The sequence below is a fragment of the Fukomys damarensis genome, unplaced genomic scaffold, assembly GCF_012274545.1.
Source record: "Fukomys damarensis isolate Sample0158 unplaced genomic scaffold, DMR_v1.0_HiC HiC_scaffold_5, whole genome shotgun sequence".
Taxonomy (NCBI): domain Eukaryota; kingdom Metazoa; phylum Chordata; class Mammalia; order Rodentia; family Bathyergidae; genus Fukomys; species Fukomys damarensis.
The window spans coordinates 81,774,863-81,791,096 of NW_022900917.1; the positions used below are offsets into that span (position 1 = coordinate 81,774,863).

The 16,234-nt window shown below is 37.5% G+C and overlaps 1 protein-coding gene across 11 annotated transcripts in view; it reads right to left on the reverse strand.

The window, feature by feature from the left end:
• The window catches only part of Trappc9 (trafficking protein particle complex 9), a 682,458-nt gene that overhangs the window by 610,821 nt on the left and 55,403 nt on the right, over positions 1-16,234 (reverse strand). For all 11 annotated transcript variants that reach the window (XR_004516032.1, XR_004516033.1, XM_033760864.1 and 8 more), the window contains one exon: positions 2,841-3,057. Coding sequence is in view for 9 of the 11 variants with exons in the window: in XM_033760864.1 (XP_033616755.1) it covers positions 2,841-3,057 (217 nt within the window). In the remaining 2 variants the exon portion in view is untranslated. The remainder of the gene's footprint in view (positions 1-2,840; positions 3,058-16,234) is intronic.

Consider the following 16,234-nt stretch of genomic DNA (forward strand, 5'->3'; position numbering starts at 1 on the left):
GGGGGAAAGGTAATAAGGGAGAGGAGAAAAATATGAGAAACTGAAAAAAATGGAAATAAAGTATTTGTAAATGGAGAGGGGAGGAGGGGGTGAAGGGAGGGCAGGGACAAGGGGAAAAAATGAGAATCAAGACGTATTATGTAAAGGTACAGAATCCCAATGATGAATGTAATTGTATTGTATGCCTAGATTGTACCAATAAACTCAATAAAAAGAAAAAAAAAAGTTTTTGCAGTGCAAGAGAAATCACCAATAGAGCTAAGAGACAACCTGCAATGCGGGGAAATAATTTTACCAGCTACTCCCCTGACAACACACTACTTACTATCTAGAATATACAAAGAACTAAAAAAAATTAAACTCCCCAAATACAAGACCGGATTCAAAAATGGGCATCTGAAATAAACAGATATTTCTCAGACAAGGAAGTAAAAGCAGCAAATAATTATATGAAAAAATCTTCAACATCACTGGTCATTTGAGAGATGCAGATGGAAACAATACTGAGATTCTACCTCACCCCAGAAAGAATGGCTGCTATCAAGAAACCAACCAATAACAAGTGCTGGCGGGGCTGTGGAGAAAAAGGAACCCTTCTCCATGGTGGGAGTGCAGACTGGTGTAATCACTGTGGAAATCAACATGGATATAACTCAAAGAACTAGGATTAGACATTCCATTTGACCCAGCTATCCCACTGCTGGGTATCTTTCCAAAAGAATTAAAAGAATCATACCAGTGATATATGTATACCCATGTTTATAGCGGCATAGTTCGTAATAGCTAAAATTTGGAAACAACCCAAATGCCCATTGACTGGAGACTGGATAAAGAAGACATGGGTTTTTTATAAAATGGAATACTATTCAGCCATAAAGAATAATAAACTAGACATATTTATAGCTAAATGGATGCACATTGAGGCTATACTCTTTTTCTATCTTTTTTTTTTTTTTTTTGAGACAGGGTCTCACTGTGTAGTTGAGACTGACCTGGAACTCATTATGTAGCCCAGGCTAGTCTCGAACTCACAGTGATCTTCCTGCCTCAGCCTCCCGAGATATACAGAGTGCTGGGATTACAGGCATGAGCCACCCGTCTTGAGGCTATACTCTTAAGTGAAATAAATAGGACACATTTGAGTAAATTCTCTGGTGTGAAAAACTAAAAGTGCAAATAAGGTTCAAATGGTATGATTGGGAGTGTGAAATAGGAAGAAAATGGCTAAAGGGGAAGTAGGAAGGGGAAGGGAAAGGAAATAAGGGAAAAGAAAAACTGTGAAAAAAGGAAAAAATGGAAACAAAGTCTTGGTAAATAGGGAAGGGTGAAGGGGGCAAAGGGAGGGCAGGGGTATGGGGGAAAAAACAAGAACCAAGATATATCGTGTAAAGGTACAAGATCCCAATGATAAATGTAACTGTATTGTTTGCTTTAAATGTACCAATAAACTTAATGGAAAAAAACCCAGTGCACCCTTCTCAAAGCCTTTACAAAATATCTTAGGAAAATTTTGACCATAACAACAAAAAACAGATTTTAGATATCACTGTGTTTTCCGCTAGGGTTTGGCCGACTACAGTCTTCATGCTGAATCTGACCCACCATGTCTTCTGGCAAATAAAGTAATACTGGATTACATACCACCTGTGGCTACTTTCACAACACAACTGCAGAGCCACAGAGACCACATGACAGAAAGCCATCTAACCCTTCACCATAAGGTGTGCTGACCTCTGCTCTGGGTTGACCAGATCCACCAGAGAGTCTGGTCTCATAGAAACAGAATCCACCCAGGCAAAGCACTGCTCTGAGCACATGGTGAGGGTGGTAAAGGGTCTAGGGAGGGCAACTTCTGAGGACCACCAGAACTGGAGATGCACAGAGAGAAGTCTGAAGATACTCCAGCAGGATAAATTAAGGCAGAATGTGATTTTTTTCCAATTCAAGTTGGGGAACAGCCCTAATAATCAAAATTATTGAAAAGCAGACCTGAATTCACCATTCAGCCATGAGCTTCTCCAGGCTGCACAGGCCTTGTGTCTGACATGCATGTCCACATGAAAAGATGCTGGGGACCCATCTGTGCCCTGGTCAGACAATGAGTTAGAGAACATCTCAGCTCTTTCCTCTCCAGAAGCCATTCCCTAAACTCATTCTGGATTTGAACTGGTATAAAGTGCTACAAATTCCCTACCTAAAATAATAACCAATAATCAAAAGAAGGTTCTTTCTCTTGACAACCAGACTGCCTAGCAGTGGCTTTCATATTTGTGTATACCTGTTGAGTTACAACGTTAGTTTTTATATGCATTACCTTACAGTATATGCTTATTGCACATTAAGAATGTATCACCAAATGCATAGCTATGTGGATACACATGTACCCAAGTAAAACACATTGATTCTTTTGCTCATTTAACTAAATTTCCTAAGTAAAATTCATTAGGTACTTCAAGTGTTTTGTGGATGATGCACCATGCCAATGAGCTCAAGGGTGATTTCTTTTTTCTATATGGGGGATGGAACTGAGGACCTGCACTTGCCAGTCAGGCACAGTTCCACTGAGCTAAATCCCAGGCCCTCAAGGGTGATTTCTGACTCACACTGAGATTCAAAAATGTGAGCTCATATATATATACATATATATGCCCCAACTCAGAGTTCCACTACTTTTCCATTATAATTATACTGATGCAAGTACCCAATATGGGGCAGGGTTTTGGTCCTCTTTGAGCCACCAGCACCAATCACCAAGTCCACCACAGGGAGCAGATGCTCAAATACACAGGATTAATGAAAATAAAGCAATATTTCAGTTCCAGCACCTGGACATCCAGTACCTTTGTTAAAGTCCTTTGGGTCCAGTGACAAACTATAGCCGGGCAATGTCTCTAGGAGGAGTTTGTAGCAGGCCCTCCAGCCAGGCTCCGCAATGCTTGGAGCCACGCACTGCATGGCCGCCACACGCTTGAAGAATGCTGATTTGCGATGGAATCCGATCAGCTCGTAGAGCTCAGATAGGATGCTGTAGCGCTGGATCTTTTCTTCCTCAGAAAGCTGAAGCATGGGAAGAAAGCACAAAAGTTTTGGTTTTTTAAGTTAATGTGTATTTATTACATAGAAGAAGTTTCACTGTGGTGTTTTCATACATATATGTAACATTTCTTGGTCACATAACTTTTGAAAGAAACTTTGAAAGAAAACAGAAACATGCATAAAACATATTTTTATGAAACAAAGACCCACGGGGATACTCAGAAAAGGGAGAGCCTGGTCACCATCACAGTGATGACACTACTGAGAAAGCTCTAGGGGCCATGTGAATGCCCTGAAACGTTCTGTGAGCCCATGGCTTCAAGTACATCCTGGCATTTTGCTAAAAAGGGCCAGATTCTCTGGCATGAAGTTGTTTACTACAAATTATATAAGAAGACATCCTTTATAAAAGGAAAGATAAAGAGCAAGAGTCCATCCAGATAATAGCATTTTGGCAGGGACTTTCATCCAACACAAAAGTTCTCAGAACACAGTACAAACAGTCATGTGACTAGGAAATGAATACTTAATTATAGCACCTATTTTACACTTGAGACTTCATGGCTTACAGCAAGTTTCTTTCATCCAAGACCTAACATGATTCTCCCAACAATGCTGTGGTGTATTAATAAAACCTTCTGTTTCTTAGCACCTACTATCCCAGCAAATTTAACATACTTTATTGGATCAATACAGCAACCCCATGAGCTATAATTATTCCAGTTCATAGATAAGGACAATTGAAGCTCAGAAAGGCATTAATAACCTGCACAAAGTCACACAGCCTAGAAGCATCAGAGACAAGACTTGACTTTTGGGTCAAGTTCTGCTCACTGCCCACCCTCACCCTATTGCTATCCTGAGAGGAAGGCAGGCAGAATCTATCACAGCTAGAGGTAACACTGCCTAAGGGAAAGTTCTTCCTGGCCCCAACCTTAACAATGACTTTGTTTCCAGATACTTCTGTGGGGACACAGCCATATGGAATGCCCTGCCAACTTGAGCTCTTAATCTCTCCCTACCATTCCATCCCCAACACCCACAGCTCTTGCTTGGCCCCTTCACCTCTTATCCAGAAGGTGGATCAAGGGGCCTTCCCACTACCTCCTCTGCCTTTCTTCTATTCACACACTTCCTAGCATACAGCTCACAGACACCACCCTTGCTAATATGCGTGCCCCTCTAAAATCATGTGCTGATGTGCTTGCTTCGGCAGCACATATACTAAAATCGTGTGCTGAAATCCTAACCCAAAAGATGCAATTATTAAGATGTGGGGCCTTTGGGAGGTGATTAGGTAATGAGATTGAAGGCCTCATGAATGGGACTAGTGTCCCTATAAAACAGGTCCCAGGCTGTGAGCCTTTTCACTGGCCTGCTCTTACTGTATGGAGCATTCTTTTCCTACTTTAATTGATCTTCACTCACACTATAGAGTACATTTCTTCTCCTACATTTACTGCATCTAATCAACGTAAAGCCTTGCTACCTTTTAAAAAATAAAATAAGCTATGTCTCAGAGAGATCCTGCACATCTGGGAACCTGCAGGAAGCCTTTTCTAGACACCAAATCTGCCAGCACGTTGGTCTGAGACTGACAGTCTACAGATCTAGGAGACATCAATGTCTGAGTATAAGACCCCAGGCTGAAGTACTCTGTCACAGCAGCCTGCAAGGGCTAAGACAAGCCCCATTTCAAAACTGCTCAGGAACCCTGCACTACCAAGAAAACCCTTCATGACATCATCTAAAGAAAGATGACTGTCCAGACAGGAGGGTACAGCAGTTCAGATGCCTCAGAGAATGCCCCAACTGTACCACCAGGTCCTCTGCCTTCTTGTACTCAAACAGAACTACTTCACTCCTGTACTTCCCCACTCTGCCAACCTGAGTTTAGTGTATGCCCACTCTGTGTCAGACACTGTGCTGGCTGAGGGTACAGCAGTGAGAAAAACAAAGGCCCCTCCCTTAGAGGCTTCTGCACTTTGAATCACGGGAGACGATGACAATAAATCAGCAAGTTAAAGAAACATAGCAACTGCCCTACCCACCATGAAATGTATCACAACACAAAATAAAGGTGGGGAGGGCAGGCTCAACTCTGAACAACAAAGACTCAGCCAGCTCTGGGACACAGGCTGCTTGGGTCTCCCTGCCTCTCTCTCTGTTCCAGATCCCCCTCTTATCATCCCACAGTCCACCTCTCCTTCAGAGACTCTACTTCATGCTTCCCTCTCCTGGAAGCCTGTGTATGCCTTTTGGCTATAAGCTGCTACGTCTTTCTACAATTCTGCTAACCATCCAGACTCCATGTCCTCCCTCTCTCTTGCATTATTCGTGTCCGTGTTACCCTCCCACCTCAGAACCAACAGACCTTTCAAAAGCAGTACCCTCATTTCATACTCACACAGGTGATGCATGTGTACTGTCACTGTTTCACATGCACCGACATTTGATGTTATTGGTCTTCTTAATTTTAGCCATTCTGACTGGCTTTAATTTGCATTTCCTTAATAACTACAATATTGAACATTTTTCCATATGATTACTGGCCATTTGTTTATCTTCCTTCGTGAAATGCTTTTTTAAATCTTCTGACAGTTTTTAAAATTAGATTGTCTTATTACTGAGTTGCAGTAGTTCCTTTATCTTCTAATGTGAGTCCTTAGTCATATATGTTGTGTGAATATTTTTTCCTGGCCTGTTGCCACTTTGCTCTCCTAAGGAAGTCTTGATAAGCAGAAACATTTCATTATGATATAGCTCAAGTTATTATTTCTCTTATAGTTAGTACTTCCCATGTCTTTATCTAAGAAACCTTTGCCCAAGATCATAAAGACATTTTGCTATATTTTCTTCCAGAAGCTTTACATTCAGGTCTATAGTCCATAGACACTCAAATCCACATGGACACAGCCATCCCATACCTCCAGCACTCATACCCCTTGCTTTGGAAAGATTACTATGCAGGGGATGTCAGCAGTGGCCCAGGACTGAGGGGGTCTAGACGGGGAGGGAGGTGTGAATACTTAAAACATGGAAACTTCTAGATTCTCATCTGTACCTCTGTGTATCCAACAGGATAAGGGATGTTGGGGCAGACTAAACAATGAGCTCAGATCACCCAGACAGGATCACCATTCTTGGCCCCTTGTCCACCACAGTTCCCATATGTTCTTTCATGGAAGGTATTTAAGATGAAAGATTTATAATAAGATAACAAACGATAAACACTACATTACAACTGGAACTGAAATCACTTCAAACCCTGAAAGAGATCTCTAGTGGAGAAAGCTTGGGCATAATCGCTTTCTGACGTGAGGCAGCCACTTGACTAGGAAGTTTCTTGTTAGCTCCAGCCCTATGAGCCTCAGGGCAAAGCTATACTCTATAGGCATGGGCAAATAACAGCACAAAGATCCGGGGGAATAAAAAATGGTCCCAGCAAAATATTGGGCCAGGATCCTTATGAAATCTTGAGATGAAAACAAATCCCCAAACTCATTTCTGACCTGCTGCTCTTTTAGGGAGCATTAATCAGCACATCTCTGTTCTAATTTTTCAACGGGCTACATAGTCACGATGTCTGAATTCAGGACCCAGATGTTTATATGAAGTTCCAAATGAAGTAGCTCAAAGGCTTCTCAAGATGACAGGCTTTATTCACAGAATAGGCTCACTGGGAAATTCCAATATTAATTCATGATCCCATTTCCAACTTAAAAGTAAGTTTATAGCCACTTTATTCTACTAGTAAGAAAGTAAGTGGCAGGAGACTCAAGACACAGGCCCAGTGTGCTGGCCCTCTGGCAGGATGGGCAGCAAGGAAGAGAACAGAGTCAGAAAGGCCTGAGTCCCCCCGCAACTCTGTATATCATGAGCTCTAACACTCTGCTGACCTACAATAAGGGATAATGAAATCTAATTCTAATTATTGGAAAAACTTAATGAAATAAAGTGGACATTTATCAAAGGCCTAACACTCTCAATGAGTGTTCAAGAAATAGGAAAATATTATTGTTAGTTAAAACCATTGAATCACAAGTTCTAATCAAATTTGCCAGTCAAGGGTACTCTAGAAAATGTCCCAATTCCCATCAACCTTTGAAAACATGGGAACTCATGGAATCTGAAAAGCAAAGCAGTGATAGAGGCTTTGGGACAGCCAGTGACAGCACACAAGTGCCAACTATTGACAGAGAAGAAAGAAAAACTGGAGACCAAACATTCTCCATTACTGGAAACACATATGTTTCTCTTCACAATTATTTCCAGTCATAATCTTATAGAGAGAAAATATATTTTCAAAACTATGCTATTTATATCTGTCCAAAAAAAGTTTGGGAAAGACATAAATTTCTTTACCTTCCAGGGCAGGGGAACAGGCATGTTCCAAGGATATTCCTTTAAAAGACATCTGTGGAAAGGGAATCCATTTTCAGTTTTAAACATTCAAAAGGAAGAAAGAAAAAGAAGTTAAATAAGGATCGGTTCACAGAGCTAGGAATGTAACTCAGCAGTGCTGCACCCACCTGGCAAGCACAAGGTTCTGAGTTCAATCCCCAGTATGAAGGGGAAAAAAGAAAGAAAAAGAAGGAACTGGTTAACAGTTCATAAGGTAGTAGAAGAGACAGATGAGCCTATGAAGCATCTCCCTGCTATAGCCTCAGTGCCAGGAAAGAAAACAGATGGCAAACGGATGACCTAGGGAAACTTGTACTCCTAGACCAGCTAGTCTAGGGAGACTCAGCACCTGGCCAAGTGTTAGGCAGGAGGAGTTTTGTAAATACCCAGTATTCTTGGTACTGAGATGTTTCTTTCTTTTCTGTTTTTCTTTTTTTCTTCTTCTTTTTCTTTTCTTTTATTTCTCTTTCTTGCTCTCTTCCCATATGTTTTATCTCTTTCCAACTATCTTTCCTTCTGTCTTTTGTAAGACTGGGTCTCTATAGCCCTGACAGGTTTTGAATTCACACTCCTCCTGCCTCAGCCTCCTAGGATCTATTTGCTTTTTATTAAAAATATTCTCTGTTTAAGTGGAAAGAAAAAGCATTCCAAATAATGTATATTTTGGGATACTTTGTGTAACTTGTGTGCTATACCCAGAGGTAGCTGTGGCCATTGCCTGGTTTCCTTGTTCTCAGGATGTACAAAAAAGATCCTGAATAGCCAGAACAATTTCAGAAAAGAAGAACAAACTTGAAAAAGACAAACTTTCCAACTTCAAAACTTATTACAAAGCTACAACAACTAAGACAACATGGTATAAATATAGATACATGCATCAATGGAATAGAATGAAAAGCTCAGAATAAAAAGAACTTACATTTATAGTCTACTGATTTTCCATGAATGTATAAAGACCATTCAATGGGGAAAGAACAGTCTTTTTAACAAAAGATACTGGGACAACTGGATACTTATATGCAAAAGAATGAAGTTCTTTTGGATACCTACTTTACATGATAAACAAAAAAACTTCTCAAACACAAAACTAAAACTATAAAATTGCAACTACATACTAAATTTTATGGCCTTGGAAATGGTTTCTCATATATAACAGCAAAAGCACATTTGATAAATGAAAACATACGTAAATTGGACTTCATCCACATTAGATACTCAAAAAAGTTCTGAAGGATATTCTAGAAAGAGACAACAATTCCAAGAATTCCAATTGAATGACTCTACCAGGCAAGGCAAGCAATTAAACAGAGAGGAGAAAAAAGGAACCAACAACGGGAAAATAAATAAGACAAGGATAAATCAATACATATCACTATAACCATCAATGTAAATGGTCTCAATTCAGCAATCAAAAGAAATAGACTGGCCGGGGATTTAGCTCAGTGGTTCGGTGGCCTGCCTCACAAGCACAAGAACCCGAGTTTGATCCCCAGTACCAAAAAAAAAAGAAAAGAAATAGACTGGCAGAATGAATCAAGAAAAAAGATCCAACAATTTGCTTCACACAGGAAACACATTTAACTCAAAGAGAAACTCACAAACTGAGTGTCAAAGGATGGAAAACAATACTTCATGCTATAGGAAATGAGAAAAAAAAGCAAGGGTAGGTATTATTTGCACTCAAAGTGGATTTCAAGTCAAGACTAATCATAAGAGACAAAGAGGGTCACTCACTACATACTTGTTAAGGGAACAATCCAAGAGGAAGAGATAACAATCATAAACATATAAGCACCAAGTATCAGCACACCTAACTATATAAAACAAACATTACTGGGTATAAAGAAATCAGATAAACACTAATACATTTGTAATAGAGAACCTCAATACCCCATTATCACAAAGAGACAGATGAACTAGACAAAAAATAACAAAGGTATATCAGAACTGAACCAAACCTTTGAACTAATGTATCATTAGATATATACAGAGTTCGGCTCCAAAACATGATAATACACATTCTTCTCACCTGCAAATGAGACTTTTTCCAAACTGGACCACATACTAGTTCATAGAACATGCTTAAGTAAACATAAAGGAATTGAAATTATCCCATGCATATTATCAGATCATGGTAAGGTGAAACTGGAAATCAATGGCAAAAGAAACCACAAAAACTACACAAACACATAAAAATTAAAAACACCCACCTGAGGGTGAAGGGAGGGCAGGGGTATGGGGAAAAAATGAGAACCAAGACCTGTCATGTAAAGGTACAAGAGCCCAATGATGAATGTAACTGTGTATACCTAAAATGTACCAATAAACTCAATGAGAAAAAAAAAAAAAACACCCTCTTGAACAACCATTGGGTCACAGATGAAATTAAAGAAGACATTAGACAGTTTCTACAATTAAACATTAATACTAATATGACATACTAGAACCAATAGGACACAATGAAAGCAGTCTGGAGAGGGAAATTTATAGCAGTCAATTCCCACATCAGAAAAACAGAGCAAGTTCAAATAACATAATATTGAACCTTGAGCTTCTAGAAAAAGAAAAGCAAGTTAAACCCAAAGCACATATGAGGGAGAAAATTATAAAGATCAGATCAGAAATTAATGCAATCAATTGAAACTAAGAAAACAAAACAAAGGACCAATGAATTAAAGAGTTGGTTCTTTGAAAGATTAAATAAAATTGACAAACCCTTAGCCAACTTTATTGAAAATAAAAAAGACTCAAATCCAATCAGGAATGAAAAGGGTAAAATCTCAATGGATCCTGCAGAAATCCAGAAAATTACCATTACCTACATCTAGAAACTGTATTCTAATAAGATGGAAAACACAGAATGGACAGATTCCTAGATACATACAAATTAACAAAGCTGAACCAATGATATAAAAATTCTAAATAACCCATATTAGTCAATGAAATTGAAGAAGCAATTTTAATAACCAACAAAGAAAAGCAAAAGTCCTAATGGAATCACTGAATTCTACAAGAACTTTAGAGAAGACCTCAGGTTACTACTGCTCAATCTCTTTAATGAAATTGAAAGGGAAGCAATATTCCAAAACTCATTCCCAGAATCAAGCACCATCCTGAAACCAAAACCAGAGAAGAATCCAACCAAAAAAGAGAACTATAGGTCAATCTCCTTAATGAACACAGATGCAAAAATCCTCAATGAGACACTAGCAAACAGGATACAGTAAATTATCAAGAAGACTTGAGAATAGGGATTTATCTCAGTGGTGCCACTACCTGCCTTGCAAGCTCAAGGTCCCAAGTTCAATCCCCTGTACTAAAAAAAAAATAAGACTGTACACCACAACCAAGTAGGATTCATCCCAGGGATGCAAGGATGGTTCAACATACACAAATCAGTAAGTGTACTATACCACATTAACAGAACCAAGGACAAAAACCACATCATCTTCTTAATAGAAATAGAAAATGCATTTTACAAAGTCCAACAGTCAATTATGACAAAAACCCTAAGGAAAATTAGAACAGAAGTTCTTTATCTCAATCTGATAAAAGCCAGGTATGACAAAACAACAGTCAACCTCATACTAAATAGACAAAAATCAAAAGCTTTCACTCCAAAATCATGAAAAAGACAAGGACACCAACTATCATCATTCCCATTCAATATAATTCTGCAGACATTAGCCAAAGAAATTAGGCAAGAGAAAAAAAATAAAAGGAATAAGGATAAGAAAAGAAGTTAAGGGCCAGGGATTTAGCTCAGTGGTTCTGCCGCCTGCCTCACAAGGACCTGAGTTCAATCTCTGGTACCAAAAAAAAAAAAAAAAAAAAAAAAAAAAAGAAAAGGAAAGAAATTAAGTTATCATTATTTGCGGATGACATGATACTCTACATAGAAGATCCCAAAAATACCACTAAAGACTCCTGGAATTAATAACCAAATTTATTAGTGTAGCAGGATATAAAGTCAACACTCAAAAATCAATTGCATTCCTGTACATGAATAGCAAACTCATTGAGAGAAAAAAAATTGGGGAAAAACATCTTTTACACTAACCTCAAGAAAAATGAAATATTAGGAAGTAATCTAAGGAAAGAAGGAAAAGAACTTTATACTGAAAAATAGAGTACTCTGAAAAAAGAGATAGAACGGGATATCAGAAAATGGAAAGATATCACTTACTGTTGGGCAGGAAGAACCAATATAGTGAAAATGGCCATACTTTCAAATTGGTTATGCAGATTTAATGCAATCCCAATCAAAATACCATAGCCTATCTCAGAACTAGAGAAAACAATCCTATACTTCATTTGGAACCAGAAGAGGCCTAGAAGAGCAAAAGGAATTCTTGAATAACAAAAGCAAGGTGGGATGTATGACAATTTCTGACTTGAAATTATACTATAAAGCTGTGATACCCCCCCAAAAAAAAGCAATAGACCCAAGGATCATGAAAACAGACTAGAAGATGCAGAAACAACTCCAAATGGACTCTGCCACCTTCTCTTCAACAAAGCAGCAAAACACTTTCACTGAAAGAAAGCCTCTTTAATAAAGGGTACTAGGAAAACTGGCTTTCCATATGCCAACAATTAAACCCACACTCATATATCTAACCATTCACTAACATCAAAACGGATCAAAGATCTAAATATTAAAAAAAAAAACTGAGTCTGCTACAAGATAGAATAAGCGAAACTCTGGAAGACATAGGTGCAGGCAAAGACTTTATGAACAAAACCCTGATGGCTCAGGAAATATTACAAAGAATCAACAACTGGGATCATATCACACTAACAAGCTTTTACACAGCAAAAGAAACCACCAACAGAGTGAAGAGACAATCCACAGAATGAGAAAAAAATTTTACCAGCTATTCATTCCACAGACAAAGAACAAATATCTAGAATATACAAAGAAGTCAAAAAAAAAGAACAGGCCCTCCAAATTTAAAGACCCAATCCAAAAATGGGCATCTAAATAGGAAGAAAATGGCTACAGGGGAAATGGGAAGGTGAGAGGAAAGGAAATTAGGGAAAAGAAAAACTGTGAAAAAAGGAAAAAAACGGAAACAAAGTCTTGGTAAATAGGGAAGAGTGAAGGGGCTGAAGGGAGGGCAGGGGTATGGTGAAAAAATAAGAACCAAGATATATCGTGTAAAGGTAAAAGATCCCAATAATAAATATAACTGTATTGTTTGCTTTAAATGTACCAATAAACTTAATGGGGGGGGGAATGGGCATCTAAATCGAACAGACACTTCTCAGATAACAATGTACAAACAGCAAATAAATATATTTTAAAATGTTCAACATCACTGGTCATTCGAGTAATACAAATTATACAACACTGAGATTCCATCTCACTCCAGAAATAATGGCTATCATCAAGAAATCAACCAATACCAAATGCTGGTGAGGTTGTGGGGGAAAAGGAATCTTTCTCTACTGTTGGTGGGAGTGTAAATTGGTGCACCCAATAAGGAAATCTGTGTAGATGCCTTAAAAAAAAATCTAAAACTAGTGGTTCCATTTGACCCAGCTATTCCTCTTCTGTTACCTTCCCAAAAGAGTGAAAAGCTTCATACCATGGCAATACATGCACAATCGTGTTTATAGCAGTACAATTTGCAATAGGCTAACCTTGGAAATAGCCCAGAGGCCCATCAGCAGATGAATGTATAATGAAGATGTAGTTTTTATATACAACGAAGTATTACTCCACCATAAAGAAGGGTAAACTTGAGACATTTTTAGGCAAATGCATTTTGATCACATTGTTTCTCTTGTGTGAGAAATCCAGAGGGTAAATAAGGACCAAAAGGGATGATGGATATTGGGAAGTACAAGGACAATGTTCAAATAGGAAGCGGAACAAGGTGGAGGGGGGAAAAAAGAGAAGAGAAAGAAAAAAATAGAAACAATGATTCTGTAAATGGGGATGGGAAAAAGGTTGAAGGGAGAAGAGAAGAATGAGAAAAAAAGAATCAAGATATATTATATACAGGTACAAATTCCTTATGATGTATATGATCATTATGTATATCAAAAGTGTACCAATAGGGCCAGGAATTTAGCTCTGTAGCACCATGCCTGCCTCACAAGTGCAAGGTCCTGAGTTCAATCCCCAGTACAAACAAAATAATAATAATAATAATAATAATAATAATAATAATTTAAATTAATTTTTAAAATTAAAAAAATAAAATTAATTTTTAAAAGAAAGTGAAAAACATCAAAGTGAGAAAACTTTGCAAAGTATAAATAAGAAGAAACTGGTATCCAAAATATACAAAGAGCTCATAAATCTAAATAAATAAAATAAATAAGTAAAAAGTGAATAAAGTCAGTTTAAAAACTGACAAAGAGTTTATGGGTTCAGGGTACAGCCCAGTAGCAGAACACATATTTAGCAAGCTCTAGGCCCTGCATTTCAAGCCCAGCACCAAAAATGAAGAGACAGACAGACAGATATTGGCAAAGGATTTTAATAGGTATACAAATAGCCATAAACACATGAAAAGATGCTTGACATAATTAGGCATCAAGAAAACACAAATCAAAACCAAAATGAAATCAAGAGAAATAGACTGGCAGAATGGAATAAGAAGCAAAATCCAACAATATGTTGTATACAAGAAACACACCTAGTGCAAAAAGAAGCCCATAGACTGAAAGTGAAGGGATGGGAAACAATTCTCCATGGGACAGGAGCCCAGAAAAAAGGTAGGGGTAGCAATCTTAGTTGCAGACAAAGTAAATTTCAAACCAAAACTGATTCTAGTATTAGTGATGTAGGACAGTACTGTATCATACCTCTGTGCATGTAAAATATCTTGTACCTGCTTTATGATAGGTAGTAGTGACCGTGCTTTATCAGAGCTATTTTTAATGATGTTACTCTAGAATGTTTTCTCTCCAGATGATGATTAAGATGCTAAAAAAAAAAAAATGGAGCCAGGTACCACAACAGCAACAGAACTTTGCTGTTTTCTGGGTATTATTCTTCTCTTTGTTTTTTTGTTTTTGTTTTTTTAATGGAGTGTGCTGAATGTCCATAATTTTGTTCAGATGACTGCAGAACCTGGAAAAACTGTTGCTGCTATCGATGCAAAACATACTGCTATTATTGGTCTTTTTATATAAATATAAATATATATATACATATATATATAATTTGATTTCTACAGGGGTAATGCACTGTATTAAATATGTAAGGTCAGGGCCAGGGATTTAGCTCAGGGGTTCAGTGGCCTGCCTTGCAAGCGCAAGGACCCGAGTTCAATCCCTGGTACCAAAAAAAAAAAAAAACAAAAACAAAAAAAATATATATATATGTATGTAAGGTCATATCTACGTGGGTTTGATTACAGAAACTAATAAAGTATTCTCTAAAAAATGAAAAAAGAGAATAATATAAGACTACAAGAGCAAGAAGCAACTTAAATACGTTCAAGGACTATTTTCATCTTCAGAATTAAGAAATATTTTAATTTTACATCATTGCCTTTTCTCTTTTACTTTCCTTTTTAGTTTTATTTTAGGATTCCCTATTTTAATGTTCATATAGAGATTTCTTTAACGGAAATACCAAACAGTTTCTCTGGCGTGAAAAACTATAATAGTACACAAGATCCTAATGAGATAATTAATAATATGAAATAAGAAGTAAAGGGTTAAAGGTGTAGGGAAAGTGGGAAGGGTGGCAGAAAGGTAATAAGGGAGAGGAAAAAATATGAGAAAATGAAAAAATGGAAACAAAGTGTTTGTAGATGGAGAACGGAGAAGAGGGTGAAGGGAGGGCAGGGACAAGGGGAAAAAATGAGAATCAAGACCTATCATGTAAAGGTACAGAATCCCAAGAATGAATGTAATGGTATTGCATATCTAGATTGTACCAATAAACTCAATAATCATTTAACAAAAAAAAAAAATGAAATGTCACTTCATACTACAAGGATGACTAACAAAAAGATAGATATGAACAAGGGTTGATGAGAATGTGGAGACAATGGAATCCTTAAACACTGCTGATGAAAATGTAAAATGGTGCAGCTGCTCTGTATAATAGTTTGAAAATTCCTCAAAAAGATAAGCGCAGAGCTAGGCATGGTGGCACATGACTCTAATCCCAATATGGGCAAGGCTGAGGCAGAAGGATTAAGATGAGTTCGAGGCTAGCCTGAATTACACAGTAGGTTCAAGGCCAGCCTGAGCTACATAGCAAGACCTTGTCTCAAAAGAACAACCAAACAAAAAAAAATTGTTTTAAGATAAGCCTAGAGTTCACAGTTCCGCAATTATACTCCCAAGTATATACCCAAGAGGACTGAAAATTAATGTTCCCATAACGTGTACAAAATGATCATGGCAGCATTGTTCATAGTAACCAAAAGGTAGGAAGAACCCATAGTCTCTAAATTGATGACTGGATAAACAAAACGTGGAATATAATACAATATAATTTATATATATATATAGATAGATAGATAGATAGATAGATAGTTAGTTAGATAGATAGATATAGATATAGATATAAAATAAAATATATATAATAAACAAGGTGGAATATAATCAGACCCTAAAAAGTAATGAAGTCCCAATCTACATAATAACACAGATAAACCTTAAAAACATTATGTTAAGTGACTAAGTCAGACACAAAATGACAAATACTGTCCTTTAGGTGATGAGCACAAACATTCATTGTAATTCACTGTAAAATTCTGGAAACTTTTCTTAAGGTCTGAAGTCTTTCCAAATAAAAATAAAGTGTATTATACATAACAAA